The following is a 23366-nucleotide window of genomic DNA, read 5'->3' as shown; positions in this document are numbered from 1 at the left end:
TTGAAATGTTTCAGGTGGTACTTTTTCTTTGGCCTAGTGGGGATGTGAGTACAAAGTTTCACGGCAACCAGGCGTTGTGTTCATGATCTGAGGCGTTTTGTATAAAACTGGCCATTCGGCATTCCTGCAAACTTTGAAAGCCAATCTTAGCCAATCAGGAATCGAAAAATCTGACAAATCTGTCTTGATCACATGTTTATAGAGATACGGTGTACCGATTTGCGTGATTTAAGGACACATTTTGTAGGAGTAATATCAAATAATATGGTTTGCAAAAATCGCTATAATAGACTGATGTGAAAAACTTGGGACAGAGGTTCTGCCCTGACCTGAACCCTTTTTGTAAAAGACTAAAAGTTGTCCTTTATTATATAAAAATAGATGTAAATGAAATAAACAAAATGAAGGTAAAACATGCATGTGTTTGCCGGTTAACCCCTTTAGCCAAATTAGCTGATGGCCGTTGCACCCTGAATCATCATCACGTAATGCAAAAATATTTTGCATTATGTTGTAAGAACATCAATGGGAACAGTTTTATCAATGGAACGGAACAGCTAGTTACAAATGTGTATTTTGATGCACCCTAGCGTATCCCTAGGGGTACCGGGACACGTACCCCCATTTGAGAAACACTACACTAGGGGACAGTAAAGTCGTTGGCCTGGGTGACAGCAGGCCCTGCAGGCAGAGATGGGAAGTAACGAAGTACAAATACTTCGTTACTGTAACAAAGTACATTTTTCAGTACTTTGTAATTATTTTTCTGGGTACTTTTTACTTTTATCCGTTACATTTTAACACAAGTATCTGTACTTTTACTCCGCTACATTTTCAAAACAGGCTCGCTACTTTGGTTTTATGTTAATGTTGCGCCGATGCGTGGCAGATCAAACAAAAATGATTAAAGCGCTTGATCATCATTCATAGAGGCTGCGGTGGTGCGTGACGCTCTGCTGCTGGCCAGAGTGAGAGTCACTGTGTCAAGTAGGAAAGCACCGGTCTATTTACTTCCTGTAACTAGACTACCAAATAAAACTAATCATATATCCTACATGTAATTATGTGTGACACTTAATTGTCAATTAAAATGCCATGCTCGCGACTGCCCTACTTGTCTCTCTAAGTAACAATTATGTCTAACTTCTTCTGTCATCGTATTTTTAGACGGAAAGACCGGAGACCCAATGAGGATTCACGAGTCTGCAGCTGCCATTTTACTGCCGGCTACTGCAAAGGGCCTATATGGTTCGATGGTAGAAAAGACCCTAAGGTTAGGGTTAGGCCCTGTTCTGCAAGTATGCAACCTCCACCATCATCCACTTCTACATCATCTACCTGTAAATATACTTCCACCGTCCTCAATCCTTTCATGACGAAGTTACTGTGTGTGTGTGTGTGTGTGTGTGTGTGTGTGTGTGTGTGTGTGTGCGTGTGCGTGTGCGTGTGCGTGTGCGTGTGCGTGTGCGCGTGCGTGCGTGCGTGCGTGCGTGCGTGCGTGCGTGCGTGCGTGCGAGCGAGCAGATCCACCATGCACATCCCGATTTCCATGCCAAAGGCAAAGGTTCTCCAAAGCTCCACCTGAAATCTCAGCTCCAGGCCCATGGATCTCATGTATGATGTTTTTAATGTTCATCATCCTCTTCTACAACATCTGCCTGTAAATATACTTTCACCTACATTATTTCATGACTAACACTGTCTCTCTATTTCTCTCTCCTCTCTCTCTCTTTTGCAACTTCCAGTAAAGCCATGCACCCCTGCAACAGCCCCAGAGCCATGCACCTCTGCAACAGCCTCAGTTCCATGCATGCCGGAAGCTCCACCTGAAATCTCAACTCCAGTTCCATGCATCTCATGTATGTTGTTTTTAATTATGTGTGAATCAATGTACACAATTCATCATACCATTTATCTAATTTGTTTTGCTTTTTGTCAGAAACCTTTTTTTACACTTCTCCCGATTATGCCTTATCTTATCAGGTAGTTGTCTTATTAAAAAAAAAAAAAAAACATTTTAAAATAGTGAAATTAGCCAATCTACAAGGTGTCACATGTAAGCTTGTAGATCTGCTATTTTCAGCGCGCAATCTAGAGATCATTTCTACATAATGCATGATTACAATACCCTGACACTTAAAAGTGCTGCCCAAATGACTATTCTACCCAGGGCAAAGCGGGGTAAGCTGCATTTGACCTGCAATAAAATAGTGGGAGAAATATGTGAAAAAGGTGTTCACTTCTGGCAGAAAGCGTGATAATTTGCACTTAGGGGTATTTTTGTGCGCTGAATTCAAAAATTGACCGATCCAAGCACTTTTCTCTAATTAATTTTTCTCTAATTCACACCATACAGGGAAAAAAAGACCCCCCAAAAATCTTCTTTAAGTAGCATGTGCGGGGGCTATCTATAGGGTTTTCATGATTCTGAATCCATTCCAAACATTTGTTTTGTCTGCCTACCGCCCCACCTTTTTTTCTTTTTTTTTTCGTTATCCCCCAAAACTATATATAGGCGATACAGAACATGCGAGCAGAGCGGGGCTATTTTTTATTGAGAGAGAGAGAAAAGTGGTCTTTAAAAATGTATACATATGTTGTGTGTATATACATATACATGTATGAGAGAACAAGATAACAATATAATCTCACTTCAAGGTCGTTATTCTATTCCTTCATTGCAGACCAGTCTGTGGATTCCAGCCTGCAGGTGAAGACAAGTCCAGCCGTTTCTCACCAGGAGGTCATCAGGTTCCTGTTGAATAGAAATGGTAAGTTTCATGCTAGCTATGTTCTTTTTTCTGTTCTATTGTAGCTGCTAATCAACTTTTCACTATACAAATATTATGGCAACAATAGAATAAATAATACAGTGAGCATCATCAAAAGTAAATGTTAACAACACTGAACATGAATCCCATTGTTCCAAAGTTTGCAGGATTGGTCAATTCTTTACAAAATGACTTGTGGCGGCCTCTGAGAACAGGAATAACTCTGGGAAACTCGGGATAGGGCAGTAAAATAGTTAAAGATGTCTATTTTGTTTTTAAATAATGATTGATTTGAATTGGGAACACTTAAAAGAAGGTCTTTGTATGGTGTTTTCAACGACAAGCTTATACCTGTGGCTCTCCCACATGGTCTGTTGTCCAGTCAGAGGCTGGCTAATATACATACATACCAAGCTTGTCTTTAATTAAGCTTTAATCACAAAAACTGAAATGTAGTCATGTTTTTGCTGTGCATAGACACCCAGGCTTGTATGAAATACTTTTCATTTGGAATATATATTTCTTTTATCTCCCTTCATTCTCATTACAGATGACTTTCCTTACAAAGTTCCTGTGACAAATCACTTTGACCAGTGTTGTGAACAGTGTCCAAAATAATGTATATTCAAGGTTCAGGGTTCAAGTTTGTACTTTATTGTTACATCTTTTGTACAGGTACATAAGAGTAAAACCTGTTTTTGTTTGGCTTCCTTCAGACAATGCAGTGGTATATAAAATAACAGCAAATCAACCTCTGGCATTTTGCCTTTTAGCAGTTCTCAGTGTTTGAAGAAGAGCGTTTCTTCTCTTCTTCATCTCCAGATCTGAATCCCATATCTCTCTCTCTTTAATGGCCTCACGCACACACAGTAGGCTACTGTTTAACCATGGCTTGTTGTTTGGGTAGACTTTAATAGTTTTTGTTGGGACTACATCATCAATGCATTTCTTAATCACACATAGGGAGAAGGAAGCACGCACATCTCCAAAAAATGTTTCAGGTGCCGAACCAAAAAATACACCCCATAGGAAGAAGAGAAGTCCGCACACTGTTCAGCAGCTCCAGCGACAATTTTATTTTAAAGAGAAACAACGTTTCGACCCATACGAGTCTTCATCAGGTCAAACTTGATGAAGACCTTTATGGGTCGAAAGGTTGTTTCTCTGTATACATATATATTGTGTGAGAATATACATGTTTGAGAGAACAAGATAACAATCTAATCTCACTTCAAGGTCGTTATTCTGTTCCTTCATTGCAGACCAGTCTGTGGAGTCCAGCCTGCAGGTGAAGATGAGTTCTCCAGCACCAGCCATGACTGAACCTGACAACCTGGACCCTGGTAAGTTCCATCCCAATTGGTTGGTATTTTCTTTATTATGTTCTACTAGAAGCTGGGCCGCCCAGCGTCTAGTCGGCGACCTGGCCAACTCGGGAACGATGTAAATAGGGAATGAATGCCCCGCCCTTTAATGCAAACCCCATTATACCTGTTGTCATAGGACCCGTTTTGACCATCTGTTTGCCTGTGTCCATTTTATGTCCATATATGGAGATCACTGCAGATATAGTTCTGGGTCCATTTTATGCACATATGCCCATATATGGAGATATCTGACTATTTGCGTCCATTTTATGCCCATATATGGAGATCTCTGTATCTGTCTGTCTGTGTCCCTTTATGCCCGTATATGGAGATATCTGTTTATCTGCGTCCATTTTATGCCCATATATGAGATCTCTGTCGCTTTTTGTTTGTTTCTTCTTTAAGCAGAATACACAGCCTGCTTAAATCTGCATCATTCAAGATGCCCATATATGGAGATATCTGTCTATTTGCGTCCATTTTATGCCCATATATGGAGATCTCTGTATCTGTCTGTCTGTGTCCCTTTATGCCCGTATATGGAGATATCTGTTTATCTGCGTCCATTTTATGCCCATATACAGTGGTTAGCAGTTAAGATTGGCAGTGTCACCAGTTGGCTGCCTCTGTGGCACCACTGTAGTGCCACTGAGTAAATGTGAGTAAATGTGGTACCACCTTTTTTAGAGGTGTTACAGCATGTAATGTGGCTTATCTGCCACAGGGAGGCACATGTGAGTCCATGAACCCTACATTACAGTGTTGGCAACACAGCAAGGGTGAACAGATTCATTGTGATTGTTATTAATTAAAGAAAACTTAGACGACAATGCAGAGTTCAGGTTGAATTGAAATGCAATTGTTGCTTTATACACAACTGTGTTTATTATACTTAAAAGCATTTGACAAATGAAAAACTAGATGTGCCTAGAACTCAACTAGATTTGTAATAATAAGTATGCTAATGAATTCTAATTTCCCCATGACCCATGACAGGAAAATAATAATAATAATAATAATAATAGTACATAAAATATTCAGTCAACAATTAGAAAAATACGGTTTAAATAAAACAAATTGAAACAGTTTGAATGGACAACATTTTAGAGGCTAAAGGAACAATTTATGAGTTTTCATTCTGTAGTGCTAGTCTAGTGGATAGTGTCATGGAATGGCATATGGGAGAACAGAGTTTAATCCCCTGCTGAGGAATCTATTTTTCAAGAACTGCGTAAGAGTAATGCTGCATTCACACTACGAAAAGCCAAGCTAATGGTTTGCTTGGTAATTCAATGTATTCTCTATGCAAACCAGCTTAAAACATTTCCAGCTTTTTTCCAGCTTGGAAATTTTTAAAGCTGGTTTGCATAGGGTGACCAGACGTCCCGTTTTACCCAGGACAGTCCCGTTTTCAAGCTGCGTGTCCCGGTGTCCCGACAAATAGTTCTAAAACACTGATATGTCCCGCTTTTCAACATTCACTGCAAAATTGTCCCGGTTTTCGCCAGAATTAAAATAATAGTAGCCGTTTTCAGTGGTTGCATCAGACATTTATCATGTTCTTTTCATGAAAACATGCTCACCTAAACCAATCAGAAAACAGGAACAAATTCATTGCGTGTCTGAATTCAACGCTGAGGCTGTTTGTCAATCACTCACTGCCTGTTTGCAACCCTGTGGTGCGTGTTTGCGCGTGCACGAACGTTAGAGAGCGTGCGCGGTAACGTGCGCATTGCTTTTAGGGTCCCAGTTTTAGGCAACAGTGTTTTACGTCCCGGTTTGAGTGGCTGGAAATATGGTCACCCTAGGTTTGCATAGAGAATACATTGTATTACCAAGCATTGAAGACTTTATTAGAAGATTGCATAGGAAAAGGTACAGTTTCATGACGGTACAGTTCACTGGTACAAGGTCTACTACAAGGAGATCCATGAAAAGACTAAGCTTATTTCCACTGGAAACCATTAAAGTATCTCATATAACATTGAATGACAGACAAATAGAACACAGTACTATGCAGTAGATATGTAAAGAAAAATTTTACCAGTTGCGAACGGCTGCTGCCTGATTTTCATTACACCTTGGCACCAAGGTACATAATACATTATTATTATAATGTTTTTTTTATTTTTATTAGAGAAATAATGCAAAGTTCTTCGAATGACCACAACTCCCAAGCTACAAGTCCCAACCCCCCATGTGACACAGTTTAGCAAACAAACTCACAGAGAGAGTCAGACACACACAGTGGGGGGTTGGGGGGTTGGGGGTTTGGGAGTACACAGGTACGAATTCTGGCCAGGCCACCTACTTGCTGAAGTGTCCCTGAGCAAGACTTTTAAATCCCTAAATTAAGAAACAATCTCTATTGAAAGAATACTAATGACTTATTTTATTATCGTTTTAACTTTGTCTCTTCTGCAATCATCATAGGGATATACAAAATAGCCGTAAAGTGATTACTAACTTCTAATTGTTGAATGGAAGATTTTATTGTATTGTTTTTTCAAACCATTAGCTTGGCTTTTCATAGTGTGAATAAGGCAAAATATTTTTTAACATGATGAACATACAGTTAGTGGCCGTTGAGCTTGTCACATTTTCTGGGGCATTTTTCTACGATCTGTCCATAGACTCTACACATGTAAATGCAGAAACTCATTGATCAATAGCAGGTTTCACTTTTATATGATATTTTATATACGATTGAGGGGCTAAATACATCTGATAGAAGCTCACAACACAGCGAGACGTGTTGTGAGCTTGTAGATCTTCTATTTTCTCACACAGAAACAAATAAATTCTACTGGTCTCTATAGTGCTTTCTGTAATAACCATGTGAGTGATGTGTTTTAGTAGCAATCTACTCTTTGTTACTGATTTATTTTTATTTTTATCCCCTCCAACTGTAGCCTACTTTTCCCCACGTTCATATTTTATATGTTTACACTTGCTTTGGCAATGTAAACTTGGACCTAGGCTTTCTCAAGCCAAGAGCACCTTTGAATTATGTTTAATGTTTTTTTTAAGAAATAAAATAGCAAAACCAAATAATATATTAGGCTATATGGTGAGAGAGAGAGAGAGAGAGAGAGAGAGAGAGAGAGAGAGAGAGAGAGAGAGAGAGAGAGAGAGAGAGAGAGAGAGAGAGAGAGAGAGAGAGAGAGAGAGAGAGAGAGAGAGAGAGAGAGAGATTTCATATTCCGATTATGCTTGGATAATTATTCCTTAGACAGTGGTAAAATAGTACAGTCAGAGTGTAGCCTCGTCATCGCAACCATGATACAACAAGCATAATGTTTTGCACAAGGGGATAAACTGATCTTTCAGTCTCACTCTCTTGAGTTGACTGTGAAACTGAACACTACACCTCTTGACATGCAAATTAACCCAATATTCTATCAATGGTCCTGGCAGCATGAGGTGTGAAGCTTACTTACTTTTCATTCTCATGATGCACACACAGCAAAAATAACTTCTCTTGCACTCTCTCTTTCGTTGATATAAGTTAAATGAAGTCAGTGAAGTTTATAGAATATAGTCTATCTAGACCGGGAAGTTGAGCGTAGCCTGGTCCAACAAAATACATCTCTGCAGTCTGCACATAACATCTCTGCACAAACACATGCACCTCAAATGAAACTATAGGTCCATGCTACTTAAAGTTAACTCTTAAGGTAAAGTATTGACATCAAAATGTACTTAAAGTATCAAAAGTAAAAGTACTCATTATGCAGAATGTCCCATTTCACAAGTTTACAATGTATACAAATATTTTGCAGATCTAGCCTACAAGCTCACAATTCGTGGCATCGCAAGACATTGTGAGATTAATTGTAGATCATCTGACGTTTTGGCTGAGTGAAGTGGGTAATTTATGTTTTGTAATAATAATCCAAATCTACAAATGAATTTAGTAACATTTATTTAGTAATTGGAAACACTCAAGTTAAGTACTTAAAGAAGAAATTATATTTAAGTACAATACTTAATTAAATCAAATGTACTAGTTAGGCTACTTTCCACCGGTGGTGTTTGTTTTCTCCAATGTGAGAGAGTGTTACCACATTTGCTATATTCTGTGAGTGAAACAAGCGACCAGGTCTATGAAAACAAGCCCAAAAGAAGCAACCATTTCACCACTTGAACTCTATTACATCAGCTATTTTAAAAAAATTATCTTGAAATTAAGGACAAATAAGCCACTACACTTAAGAAACTAGCCCTAACAAAAGCAACCCACAACTATGAATCTTTACAAGCGACTTTACAGGAAAACAGGACCAAAGTCACTTAAAATAAGCAGACCCAGCAACACTGGCAGGCTAGAGTTGTTAAGACATGTTGCATGCTGAAAGATAACTGATCTGCAAACCTTTGGGGGAAGGGAAGGTTGTGTCTAGGGCTTCTTTGATTCACATGCAAATTATCCCAATATTCTATCAATGGTCCTGGCAGCCTGAGGTGTGAAGCTACCTACAGTTTACTTTTCATTCTCATGATGCACACACAGCAACAGCCACTGAGTCATCAAAACTAATGTCTAATCAATGTCCAGTATACAATGCGTGTCAGATGCGATGCATGTTGTTGATAAAAGTTTGTTCATAGAATATATCTATCCACCATAAAACTATACCAGAGTATCAGATGGGAAATCTCTCTCTCTGGCTTTAAAGGGATCCCTGGCTAATACGACAAATACGCCTTAATACATTATAATTGCCCTGTATAAATACAATGTAAAATCAAAAACACCTTAATTATTTTATTTCTTCTAGAAATAGCTAATCTTTCACTCAATAGGGGAAATGCCCGTCGCAAGTTGATGATGATCAGATTCCAAACTGTTCCCTTTCCTCCTTTAAAAAAAAAATCAAATTTATGATCGCCAGTGGTGTAAAGCAACTAAGCCTACATTAGTACAGTTGTGAGCTATTTGTAAAATAGCCGATCTACAGTCCATTGCAGAGATTTGAATGTTTTCACTTAAAATGTGTTTGGTTCTAACTTCTGTACTGTCATTGATTATGATAGATTTCAAATATTTTGTGTTTGTTTTGTCTAACATTGTTTAGTGTAAGAAACATAGTTGTTTTTTAAAGTAGCAATCTTTAAAAAAGAAAATACTCACAATTACTTATTGTATTTAATTACTTATTGTGATAATCAACTTCTAATGGTTGGCTGGAGGATTTTATTGAATTATTTTATTTATTCTTTATTTTTACTGTCCTGGAGACTTTGCAATTAGAATAATTAATTTGTTTAATGTTGTTAAATATGATAAACAGTTGTGAATAAAGCAATAATTGCTTTTCAGTTCATTAGAACTCTGCATGTAAATTCACCCTTTCCCCTGGATTCCAGAGTTTAGTAATACATCTTTTTAATACAATTGCCAACAAGTCATTGCTGTTGACTGAAAGATTGTTTTTGGCTCAAAATCTACTCATTCTTGAAAATTAAATTAACTACCCAGTTAAGCAACAAACCTGTCTCATATGCCTTTATCTGGGCATTAGTTGCTCTCTAACCCCACCTAGTGGTTGTGGCATGTAACAACGTGGTGCCTCAACTGATCTGGCTGCCATGGTGGTACCACATCAATGCCACGACCAGCACTTTCAAGGTACAACCACTGTATGAGATCTCTGTCGCTTTTTGTTTGTTTCTTCTTTAAGCAGAATACACAGCCTGCTTAAATCTGCATCATTCAAGTCATCCTCCCAGTCCCACGCTTTGTCGCTTGTCTTATGTTTGTCTTTGTCTCTTTTATTTTCTTTTTTGGAGCGGACCCCATGAATGCCCCACCCTTTAATGCAAACCCCAATATACCTGTTGTCATAGGACCCGTTTTGACCATCTGTTAGCCTTTGTCCCCACCCTTTAATGCCCACCCTTTAATGCAAACCCCAATATACCTGTTGTCATAGGACCCGTTTTGACCATCTGTTAGCCTTTGTCCCCACCCTTTAATGCAAACCCCAATATACCTGTTGTCATAGGACCCGTTTTGACCATCTGTTTGCCTTTGTCCCCTTATGCCCATATATGGAGATCTCTGCACACACAGTACCGGTTGCGGAAAACTCTGATGTCAGACATCAGCTCCCCATTCGGGGATTCATTTTATGCCCATATCTGGAGAACGTGCGTGCCGGTGGAAGAACGGTTCTCGAGATTCACATACATACATACACATTCACCGAGATTTTTTGTTGACTCATGTGGCGTACGTGATGTCAGAGCCTTTTATGAAGTGATGTCACAATGAGTCAGCGATTGTGCCGATTTCCTCAGTTTTATGCCCATATCTGGAGAACGCGCGTGCCGGTGGAAGAACGGTTCTCGAGATTCACATACATACATACACATTCACCGAGATTTTTTGTTGACTCATGTGGCGTACGTGATGTCAGAGCCTTTTATGAAGTGATGTCACAATGAGTCAGCGATTGTGCCGATTTCCTCAGGAACAGCCTGATGTCAACAATCAGCTCCGCATAAGGAGATTCCGAACGTTTCGCGCCGTTTCGGAAAAAACGCGCGTCGGGTCGGGTCGAGGCCGGGCACTGCACTCCGCGCCGCGGCGGAGAACGTGCGTGCCGAATCTGAAGCCGGTGGGACGAACGGTTCTCGAGATACGCGGATTACATACACGCAGACAGACAGACAGACAGACACGCAGAGACTTCTCGCATTTATAGATAGATAATATATATATTTTTAAATATATATATTTGATAGATTTGTAGATTAAGCATCGGAGGCAACAACTGTACATCAGGTCTTCTTGTGTGCAGGTTAAACCTCAATGATAATCATAAAGATACATGTTCATAGAATGCGTGGTCCCAGCCCATAAAACGTTACCACTTGAATTGTTAATCTCTTAGGAGGGTGTACAAAATCTCCATCAATGCTTATTCAACTTTCCCAAAGCTGAATAAGTGTTGATGGCACACTGTTGGCCGGATGAACCAATCAAGGTTAAAAAGGATTCTGCAAGTGGCTTTCTTTTTGTATACCATTTCTTTGTGTATACCATGAAGTCTATTTGAAGTCTATTATCTTTGCTCATGAAGCTCTCAGAATGTTCCCCTTAGATGACTTTTCCTAAATATTGGAGCCAAATGATCTAGCAATAATGAGGCTATGAAAAATCAAAACCATTCTTTTCCATTATAAAAACAATCTGCCCTGGTTTTTCTGTCCCACTGGGATAATTAAAACATGTATTTTCGGGGGAAAACCCCTGTTTTGCAATGTAACTACTGGAATATCACATAGATGTTTGTCTTTTGGTACTTTAAATAGCAATAATGAGGCTATGAAAAATATTCCCCCCCATTCACCATTATAAAAACAATCTGCCCTGGCTTTTTCGTCCCACCTAGTAACAGTGCAAAATGGGGCGGGATTTGATAAAAAGTGGATTTCTCTTTGCAATGTCAGATTCGTCTGGCTACACGAGGCTAAGGCAGTGCCGCCTTTAGCATAGCTGGCTAGCTGCTAATTACTTGCGCCAGCAGAGCGCGCAAGTACTGCGTTTGGCTGCGTATGTATGTATGTATGTCGGTGTCGACCCGTGTTTAAGCCCATAGCCCAATCAGGGATCAGCATTTCTAGCAACATCATCATTAACAGCCAATGAGGGACCAGCATTCGTGTTGATGCCAGTGGTGAGTGCACCTTATCATGGCACGCTCTGCTGGCGCACAAGTTGTGGCTTTCCCACATAGTCTGTTGTCCAATATACACAGTGTTGGGTATCGTTACATTTTGAAGTAACTCGTTAAGTTACTTTAGTTACTGACTTGAAAAACTAATCCGTTAAGTTACTCCGCTACCCAATGAGAAAAGTAACTTAACGATATATTTCTTTCCGTTACCGACAATTAAAACCCACCTGCGAGGACGTTTGGTAAACATAAAATAGCCTACCGGAGTGTTGTGACGGCTGGACTTCAACATGGAGATTTGCATTGACGTTGAACCTCCTCCTTTCTTTCACCAGTAAATCCAAAAATAGTGTGAATACTTCCACAGCCTTACTAAAAGGCTGTCTCTCTCAAGCCCTGCCATGCACGACTGTGTAAATTATATGTAAACAAGACACGAGCACAGATAGTTTGTCCCAACTCTTCCTGCTCACTTCACAGAGCTGCCGCTCGTCACCCTGTGTTACACCACTAGTGGCAACCTATATAAAACTGTAGACTGCCTATGCAACCACCACAGACTGCAACACATTTCTGGTTGGTCACCTTTTTTAACAGTCAGAGGCGAGTGGGACGGATTTACGTTGTATCAGGGGGCGGACTGCCTTCAGAGGGAGGCAGACAGACAGACAGACAGACAGACAGACAGACAGACAGACAGACAGACAGCTACACACCCCTTTCACACGTGTATTTGTTGACAGAATAAGACAGAAGGAGGAAATGTGACTCGGGGCTTCTTTTTTAATCTGTGGCAACAAAAAAACAGTGAAAATGGAACACTTTTTTAAAAAAATAACGAGATTACTTTTTTGAAAATGTAACCAAGTAACTAACCGTTATATTGATAAATGTAACTCGTTAGGTTACTCCGCTACTGCCAAACTAACGCCGTTACGTGACGCCGTTAGTTATAGCGCTGTTACACCCAACACTGAATATACATACATACATACCAGGTGTTTATGCTTGTCTTTAATTAAACTTTGATTGTGTATTAACAAAAGCTGAAATGTAGTCATGCTTTCTGCTGTGCATAGATGTCTAAGCTTGAATTAAATACTTTTCATTTAGACATTATTGTTTTTTTTTATCTCCCTTCATTCTCATTTCAGATGACTTATCTGCCAATTTTCCAGTGACGAATCATCGACACTGTGACCAGTACTGTGAGCACTGTGGGAAAAACCGTATGTAACCATAACTACTTGTGTTGTACTGTACTAACTATGGATGCAAAATATCAATACATTAATTAAGGTTGATAACCTTATCGATCGGTTAACCGATTAATTGATAAGCTAGGACCACATGGAAAACTCTTGTCCGAATCAAGCTTCAGCTTAACACAGACTTACTTAAATATATGATGAAGGATTACGTTAAGCTCACATTTGATATCACACACACCATACCTGTAACTTTCACTAGCCAAAAGATATAATTTTTTCCCCTTCAAAATAAATAAATGAAATGATTAATTAGAATCGTTACATCTTAACAGCAATTCATCGATTTTAGATTAATTGTTAACTAGGGATGCAATAGAACACATCTTTAAAATAAATAATTAATCTGTTTATTAATAGGTTTATGTACCTCCCTTTATTCTCTACACAGATTTGCCAGTGAAGAAACAGACCGACTGTGACCAGTGTGGGGAAAAGTGCTTCACAAGGCAGAGACTCCATAAACACATGAGAACTCATACGGGAGAGAAACCCTACCAATGTGACCAATGTGGGAAAATGCTAAGCACGATCCTTGTCCTCAAACGTCACCAGCTGATTCATACAGGGGAGAAACCCTATGCATGTGACCAGTGTGGGAAACATTTCAGGAGTGGCAGTACTCTAAAAACTCACATGAAAAGTCATTCAGGGGAGAAACCCTACCAATGTGAAAAGTGTGGGAAAGGTTTCAGTATCCGAGGCAACCTCAGAACTCACCTGAGAATTCATACCGGAGAAAAACCCTACCTCTGTAACCTGTGTGGGGAAAGGTTCAGCAGTAGCAGTACTCTCAAAAGTCACCAGAGAAATCATGCAGGAGAGAAACGCTATCATTGTGGAGAGTGTGTGAAAGGGTTCAGCACACGCAGTAAGCTCAAAACTCACAAGATAATTCATTCAAATGAGAGAAAAACCTTATCACTGTCACCAATGAGAGGAAATGTTCAGCCAACTACAGGATAGGAACCCTGTGAATTCATGAATTCATACAGGAAAGAAACACTTCCACTGACTGGGCAGTGTGGCAAATGATTCATCATCACAGACACTGAGTTAACTAGTCACTGCAAAAGTCATACAAGAGAATTTCAGTCAATTAGGCAATATTAAAAAACACCTGTGATTTTACAATGGCGAACACTTACGTTGTTGGTTATGTGGTGTAGTGTTTTAGGATTCTTGAATACCGTACTTTAGCTCGGTTCGGATTCACTTCACCTTAGTTCGGTTCAAGAAATATATATGATAAATAAATATGGTGCTGCTCAGGCACTATAATTATGTGTGATTTGTAATGTGTTCTGTATACCCTGAAGAAGGCAGTTGTGCTGCCGAAACGTTGGTTTATATTTACTCTGTCCTACAATAAAACGTGGCACTTTGGCGATGGTGTGTGGCCATTTTTTGTCTTTTTAGAGTTAGACATCTCCTGAGATTTCACTGTCATGAGCCGGCACCACACAAGGACCTGGTGTGCGTAGCATTCCTGTGCACAGTCTTGATATCAGACATAATATGCCAGACAACTATTCCACAATCTCTGAATGCTATACTGGAAATACACCTCCCGAAATCAACCGAAGCTGGCATTTCTGTTCACAAAAATATTTGTATATAGTTTAAAATATAATTTCTGATAAGCAGCAATATATATGCTTATGATTTATATTAGGATAAATGTGCGTGACTAAAAACAAATCGGAAGTTTACTGGGATACTCATGATCAGAACTAGCCTGATTTCAGACTCTACACTGGGGATGCAGTTCACTCAGAGAGTGGGCGGGTCTATTGGCTGGAGCCAGGCTAGATCAGAACCTCCATTCAAATTTGCCACGAGAGACTAATTCTAGGTAACTGAGCTTGGTGCCAAGTCTGGAGGGGATTCACCTGGAGCCTGGATGAATCCCCATGCAGGTTGCAGGCTTAAACTAATAATAATAAAAAAAAAAGTGTATATATATATATATATATATATGTGTGTGTATATGTGTGTGTATATATATATATATATATATATATATATATATATATATATATATATAAAAATTATATTTTCTGAAATCTCTGCCGGAGTTGATTGAATACTTTATTACTATTAGTCAGAAATGTAAACAGCACGTGGTACAAAGGATAACACAAAAAGGTCCTGGGAACTTTTTTTCCATTGTGGTCTTATATGTATGAAAATGAAACATAGCATACACATTTTAAACAATTTGCAATTTTCAAATACCAACGCTATAGTATTATTTAGTACAAAGGAGAAAAGGGGAAAAGGAAGCAGTGAATGACACCTCCTTTCAATGGGAATTTACATTTACTTCCCTTTCTGCATGGTCTCTTTGACAAACTTATATAGAAAAGCATTCAATTTTCACAGGTGTTGGGAAATGGGAATGACCTGATGTCGGTGAGTGTTATGTCAATAACATGCCAAAATATCATGTGTCAATGTCATGATTCCCAAATCAGACAGTTAATAATGGAAAACGATATTATTGAGCATTGCCATGGGGACACACATTTTATTTAATTAGTAATACCGGTATATCATATGTCATTGTGCATTCTGGACTGGTCGTTTATTATAGGGGGTCTGGGACCCCTAGGTGGTCCTCAGAGTTACTACAGGGAGTCCTCCAAATCTTTGTGTGATAGAAACTTTTTTCCTCGTTTTTTTATATTAACCACTTGAACCCCAGTGTCGATATTCTGAGAACTTTGGCCAAAAATAGCAGATCTACAAGCTTAGCACGAGGCGTTGTGAGCTTGTAGAACGGCTATTTTCGCCAAGAGGTTTGGTGTGTAGAGGGAAAAAAGAAAAAGTACACTACAGAGTGAAATGTCAAGTTTATTAAGTATTGACGGTTCAAGTGGTTAAATATCTGAAAACACAAATTGACATGAATCCAACATACACTGTTAAGTGTGCTGTCAAACGATGAAACTATATAGAATCTATGAAAAGGAATGTGGGGGTCCCTGCTTCATCTCTCTCTCAACTAAGGGATCCTTGGCCTGAAAACGTTGAAGACCCCTGCCTAAGGTTTATAACCCACGCTGGGCGCGTGTATCTATTCTGCATCTAGCTTAAGGCAGTTGACCCACATTCATGGGGGGTCCGTGGCCAAAATACATATCATTTGGCATTTGGGGGTCCTTCCTTGTCATGACAGTTTGAGAACCACTGATATAGGCCGATTCTACAAATGTCTCCTCCTAACAGTTTTCATGTCAAGGACCCCCAAAATGTATTTGACCGCAGACCCCCATCTCAAAATAAGCATTTGAGTTAAAAGTGTTCAGTGACAGTCTATTAAATTGGTCTTGCCTCATGCTAGATGCAGAATAGATAGACGCACCCTGGGCATGCCTGCCTCTGATTGGCCTACTAGATAATTACCAAACTTCCGTTTCTGTGATGCACGCGGAAGGAAGCTTGTTGTTTTGATCGTGTGTTTATTTTTTTCAAAAAGGGAAAGTTAATGGAATGTAGATTCAATATCTTTATTGTTATTACATTTGGGTCTTCTTGCCTTAAGCTAGATGCAGAATATATACACGCACCCTGGGTATGCCTGCCTCTGATTGGCCTACTAGATCACACTGGGCTTACCAAACGTCTGTTTTGTAACTCTATGGTTTATTTCCAAAGGATAAGCAGCACATAACAGGTTGCAACGAACTCAAAAGAAACCTTTTACAAAACTGCAGAAATGGTATGGTGTTTTGTTCCAGACTGCAATCATAAAAGCGGTCACCACGGCTGTTCATTTCACCGCTTTCCAACCCATGAGAGGACAAAACGAAGTTGGATTGAAAGGATACGGTAAAAGTTCTATTCATGGCAAACTTCAAGCCAAAATGTTACGTTTAATGTTACGTTAATGTTAATGTTATGAATTTGTGTGCTTGCCAAGAGACAATGCAAACTTTCAATTCAATTCAATTCAAAGGAGCTTTATTGGCATGAGAAAACGGGAGGCTCTCTCCATTTCGACATGTCGCCACTCCGAAATTGACAGTTCTTATTGTCGGAGTGGCGAGTTGGAGGGGTACAGCATTGTGTACTGTAAACAGAGCTATGTCGCATTGTGACATTTGGTATAACGCTTTTGGAACAACAGTCTTCAATCAATCACTCAAACAATAGCATTCTTTTTTTTTTTTAAATCAAAATGCATTTAAAGATAGCAGCTCTGTTTTATACTGTATGTGCAGTAGATCTAGATGTCAATCCATCCATGGTTTGTAGTGCTTAGGGTGGTTGTGTTCCAGTCTCTACAGTTCAAAAATCTTGCTGCTGTGTTTGCACATTGTTGTATTTCTCCCAGTAGGTATGGGAGTTTTTCACCAATTTGATCATGTTTTCAAACTCACTTCGGGTGTGTGTAATCTGTGGGAAGTAAGTATGTGTCTCTGATGTCTTGGTATAGTAGGCAGATGGTTAGAAAGTGTAGTCTTCCCTTGGGAGCGGGGTCTGTCTGTGGCGGCCTTTCTCTATAGAGCAGGGGTCTTCAACAGGGGGTCCTCAGAGTTACTACAGGGGGTCCTCCAAATCTTTGTATGATATAGACATTTTTTTCCCTCCTTTTTTATATTAAGCATTTGAACCCCAGCGACACATTCTGAGAACTTTAGCCAAAAGTTACAATGGGTGTGTATGGGGAGAGGCCCTGGGCCTGGAGGGCCTGATAACATTTACATCAAATATCTAAATATTGAATCAAGTAAATTAAAGACTGTTCAGGGTGTTCATAAAAGCCTGATTAGACTATAAAATTACCCAAGTGGAATATCCCTTTAAGCAGGGCTGTGTGGCTGTTTAGCTGGGTTATCAGGGCTCGGTGGCATGGTGTGGTGGCTGGCTACAATCCTACGGCCTCCCCAGTTGGAGGTTATAAATGTGTCTCTGATTGACTCACCCACTGAAAGCAAGGGGAGAGCCTGATGAGCCTGTCAATCTCCAGCCTTAACGACCCATTTACACTAGCAGCCAGAGGCAGCGCCACAGATCATGTTCAACCCAGATTCAACTCAAACAAAGGGTCAAAGTAGTTCTCCTGCTATAAATGTGGAACGCCTTACCGAAGGCCTTAAAGGAATCCCAATCCCTAACATCCTTTAAAACCGCCCTGAAAAACCACTTACAGGCGGCAGCCACTCGAAACTGGTAATAACAAACATAGTACTGTGTTCTATATGTCTGTCATTCAATGTTATGAGTTAAAGTGAAGGATTTCAGTGGAAATAAGCCTGGCCTTGAGTTTCCTTTTAGTTGACCTTGTACCAGTGAACTGTACTGTCATGAAACTGTACCTTTTCCTATGCAAAACATCTAATAAATACTTCAATCAATCAATCAATCAATCAATCAGAAACATCCAGATTGGAATCTTATTGGTTTAAATGGTCACATGGTCACATGGAACAAATCCGATTCCACTCTGGATGTGGCACAGATCTGATTCAGGCTGGATTTGGCTGCCAGTGTAAATCCGGCCTAAGTGCCCCAACTATCTGAGGGGATGATAAAAGGATTGAGTGAGTGAAAGTGCCAGCCCTGCCTGCAAGCAAATTTCTTTGGTTGGGGCCTACTGTACTGATATGTCTGTGAACATCTCAATTATAGATTGTAGATTGTAGACACCTCCTTGGGCTTTATTTAACTTAATTGTAATTATGTGTGACACTTAATTGCCAATTAAAATGTCATGCTCGTGACTGCCTGACTTGTCTCTCTAAGTAACAATGTCTAACTTCTTCTGTCATCTTTTTATTATAATTTTTTAGACGGAAAGACAGGAGACCCAATAAGAATTCGCGAGTCTGCAGCTGCCATTTTACTGCCGGCTACTGCAAAGGGCCTATATGGTTCGATGGTAGAAAAGGCCCTAAGATTAGGGTTAGGCCCTGTTCTGCAAGTATGCAACCTCCACCATCATCCACTTCTACATCATCTGCCTGTAAATGTACTTCCACTGTCCTCAATCTTTTCATGACTAAGTTACTGTGTGTGTGTGTGTGTGTGTGTGTGTGTGCGTGCGCGTGCGTGCGTGCGCGTGCGTGCGCGTGCGTGCGTGAGCAGATCCACCATGCACATCCCGATTTCCATGCCAAAAAAGGCAAAGGTTCTCCAAAGCTCCACCTGAAATCTCAGATCCAGGCCCATGCATCTCATGTATGATGTTTTTAATAATCATCATCCTCTTCTATAACATCTACCTGTAAATATACTTTCACCTACATTATTTCATGACTAACACTGTCTCTCTATTTCTCTCTCTCCTCTCTCTCTTTTGCAACTTCCAGCAAAGCCATGCACCTCTGCAACAGCCCCAGTTCCATGCATGCCGGAAGCTCCACCTGAAATCTCATCTCCAGTTCCATGCATCTCATGTATGTTGTTTTTAATTATGTGTTTATCAATGTACACAATTCATCATACCATTTATCTCATTTGTTTAGCTTTTTGTAAAATAGTGAAATTAGACAATCTACAAGATGTCACATGTGAGCTTGTAGATCTGCTATTTTCAGAGCTCAACCTAGAGATCATTTCTACATAATGCATGATCACAATACCCTGACACTTAAACGTGCTGCCCAAATGACTATTCTACCCAGAGGGCAAAGCGGGGTAAGCTGCATTTGACCTGCAATAAAAGGTTTGCCACCAGAAATATTATCTATGACCCAGCAGGATCATAACCTATAAGGACAACCCGGTCAACTTGCTGCTGGATATCCAATATGGCCACCTCAATATTGGCCCCTATCAGAAAATAGCTTTGGCGGTAACCTTTGAATCAGATAGGCTACAAATGCAAACTTGGTGTCTATTTCATAGCTTTAGAGCATGAGATACAAATTGGAATACTTATCTTAATTAGTGTCCGACCAATAGGGATCCGTTTGTCCGCAACTGATAACCCATTTGAGAGAGGGGACAGTCACTGATAACAGAATGCAGCCGATATAGTGATTTTTTTTTAAGCTGGAATGAAAATGTGCTCACATATTTTTCTGTGTGCATTGTGTAAAGAATTTGCACAAAGGTACAGTCACTAGTAGGGCTGGGCACGGTAACCGCTGTACTGCTGTATACCGCAGCCTACCGCCTTTCTTTTTATTTTGTTGTGCCCCAAAAATATATATAGGCTATACAGAACATGCGAGCGGAGCGGGGCTATTTTTTATTGAGAGAGAGAGAGAAAAGCGGTCTTTAAGAATGTATACATATGTTGTGTGTGTATACACATATACATGTTTGAGAGAACAAGATAACAATATAATCTCACTTCAAGGTTATTCTATTCCTTCATTGCAGACCAGTCTGTGGAGTCCAGCCTGCAGGTGAAGACAAGTCCAGCCATGAAGGTTTCTCACCAGGAGGTAAATGGAAATGGTAAGTTTCATGCTAGCTATGTTCTTTTTTCTGTTCTGTTGTAGCTGCTAATCAACTTTTCAATATACAAACCTTATGGCAACAATAGAATAAATAATACAGTGAGCATCATCATAAGTAAATGTTAACAACACTGAACATGAATCCCATTGTTCCAAAGTTTGCAGGATTGGTCAATTCTTTACAAATTGACTTATGGCCGCCTCTGACAACAGGAATAACTCGGGGAAACTCGGGATAGGGCAGTAAAATAGTTAAAGATGTCTATTTTGTATTTAAATACTGATTGATTTGAATTGGGGAAATACTGATTTATTTGAATAGGGAACACTTAAAAGAAGGTCTTTGTATGGTGTTTTCAACGACAAGCTTACACCTGTGGTATGTGGCTTTCAACATGGTCAGTTGTCCAATCAGAGGCTGGCTAATATACATACAGCTTTGATCACAAAAACTGAAATGTAGTCATGTTTTTGCTGTGCATAGACACCTAGGCTTGTATGAAATACTTTTCATTTGGAATATATATATATTTTTTATCTCCCTTCATTCTCATTACAGATGACTTTCCTGACAAAGTTCCTGTGACAAATCACTTTGACCAGTGTTGTGAACAGTGTCCAAAAGGATGTATATTCAAGGTTCAAGGTTCAAGGTTCAGGGTTCAAGGTTGTACTTTATTGTTACATCTTTTGTACAGGTACAAAAAGAAATGCACTCATGGTCTGAAGAGGGCACTTTTTACAGACTGATAAAAGGGCAGGGGCTCAAGCCCCCTTTGTCTATGTGTGCACGTGCCTGGCGACAGACACATTCCAATCACATTACAGACTTTTTATTTCAATCCCACTGTTTCTTTGCGAAAACAAATGTCTTTTAGAAAACATTTGTATTCTTGTTTCTCCTAGTTTTATTGATTTGGCTCTTAAGTCTGACATCATTTTGCCAAAAGGCACCAGTGCCCGTAAATCTTTTTACTTTAAGCTAATTTTTCTTCTCTTTCTTGTTGACAGGAAAGTGGTAGAATTATATACTTTAGTCGTTTTTTTGTCTCGGATCTGTTGAAATAGCGAGGGACACAGCACTGACCATATTGACAAAAAATCTTCTTGGGGGTCCGACTACAAAATGATGTCACAGCTTAAAGGTCCTACACCATGCATTTAAAAATAATTTATATAACACTGTTTGTGTCCCAAAAACGTTTTTGAAAAGGTTTGAGGCTAAATTACCACTCCTGAATACAGAGCCCCTGTCATTTCTGCCTGGCTTTCAGAGCATTTTCAGCTGCAGTACCACCTTGTCCTGAGTGGGAGGACTGCGCTATTGAGCCAGTTTTGGCCCCACACTCCTCCCCACCTCCTGCTCAGCAGGCCTGCCCACCCCTCCCCAACCCTCTCCCAGCTCCTCCTGCCTCCTTCTCAGGCCTGCCCACCCCTCCCCAACCCCCTTCCCAGCTCCTCATGCCTCCTTCTCAGGCCTTGTGACATCACAAATCTGACCTTTCACAATCAGGACCGTTCTGAGACATGCTAACATAGATCTGCCCATAAACTGAGAAAGACACAATGGTCAGAAATAGGACTTTGTGAGGATAGAAGTTGCTGGTGGGACACCAAGAAAATACATAAAAATTGGAAAAAATGTAAATTCATGGTGTAGTCCCTTTAAGAGCCCCTAGTTGTGGGTTACTTTTGTTTGGGCTTGTTTCTGAAGTGTAGTTGCTTATTTGGCCTTGCTTTATTCTTTTTGAATAGCTAATGTAATAGAGCTCAATAGGTGAAACTGGTCGCTTCTTTTGGGCTTGTTTCCATAGACCTGGTCGCTTGTTTCACTCACAGAATCTGGCAACCGGAGGGCAGATGGCAGAGATTCTTTCTGTGCAGTGTTTTTTCTCCTCTCACCAAAACAACACACAGCACTATTACTAGCGTTGCTTTGGAGTTGATTAGTATAGGAATTGAGATTGAGAATATGGTATTTAGTTAAAATGTGCCACGAGGAAATGTCTCTGGCTTATTTAGGCTTTGTTTCTGCAGCTGCAGCGAACTAATGTCCACTATACAGGAGTATCAAGTCGCCTCAATCCTACCGACCGATTGCAAAAGACCGAGCAGGTTCGGTTTTCGATCGACGGGTTCCGACAGCCCTATCGACAGCAAGTGCCTATATTGCCGACAAGTTGCCGATGGCTCCCGGTCGGCAGCAGACGCTTTCCGCCGCCGATTCGTGGCCGAATCGGTGCGGTTAAAACCTTGCTTTAGAGGTTCTCAGTGTTTGAAGAAGAGCGTTTATTCTCTTCTTCATCTCCAGATCTGAATCCCATATCTCTCTCTCTTTAACTCTCAAATACCTGGAACGCGCCCGAGTCGCGGTAGATTTTAACCACTTTAACCATTATTTTATGCTTTAACTATTGAAAAATAGCAGATATACAAGCTCACAGCGCGGCACCGAGTGCCGCGCTGCGAACTTGTAGATCTGCTATTTTTGAAAAATCATGAAAATGTGTGCAAGTCTTTGAATATCTTTGACCCGATCTTTGACCCGACTTCTAAATCCTTCCCCTAAATCATGTTGTTCTCAAACTTTTTCATGTCAAGGACCCCCAAAATTACAGGTATTTGGCCGCGGACCCCTATCTCAAAATATGTTGTTCCAGGGACCACCCAGAAGCAAATATTTGAGTTACAAATGTTCGCTTTTAAATAGATATATTCAAAGACTTGCAAAGACATATCATGATTTTTCAAAAATAGCAGATCTACAAGCTCGCAGCGCGGCACTCGGTGCCGCGCTGTGAGCTTGTATATCTGCTATTTTTCAATTGTTAAAGCGGTCAATAGTCCTAGGCCTAAATGG

The 23366-nt window shown here is 40.0% G+C and overlaps 1 protein-coding gene across 1 annotated transcript; it reads left to right on the top strand.

The window, feature by feature from the left end:
* Positions 1 to 1526: 1526 nt before the first annotated feature.
* On the top strand, positions 1527 to 22823 carry LOC308294112 (uncharacterized protein; the record flags this gene model as incomplete). The annotated part of the gene is made up of 8 exons (XM_080736836.1): positions 1527 to 1614; positions 1746 to 1859; positions 2685 to 2771; positions 4034 to 4114; positions 12978 to 13052; positions 13483 to 13518; positions 20427 to 20491; positions 22818 to 22823. The coding sequence occupies exons 2-8, from the start codon at positions 1811 to 1813 to the stop codon at positions 22821 to 22823; spliced, it is 399 nt and encodes a 132-aa protein (XP_080592962.1). The 5' UTR covers positions 1527 to 1614; positions 1746 to 1810.
* Between the last annotated feature and the right edge of the window lie 543 nt (positions 22824 to 23366).

Source organism: Nannobrachium achirus, assembly GCF_963921795.1.
Source record: "Nannobrachium achirus genome assembly, chromosome: 11".
NCBI lineage: Eukaryota > Metazoa > Chordata > Actinopteri > Myctophiformes > Myctophidae > Nannobrachium > Nannobrachium achirus.
This window is presented reverse-complemented; position numbering and strand designations above follow the sequence as displayed.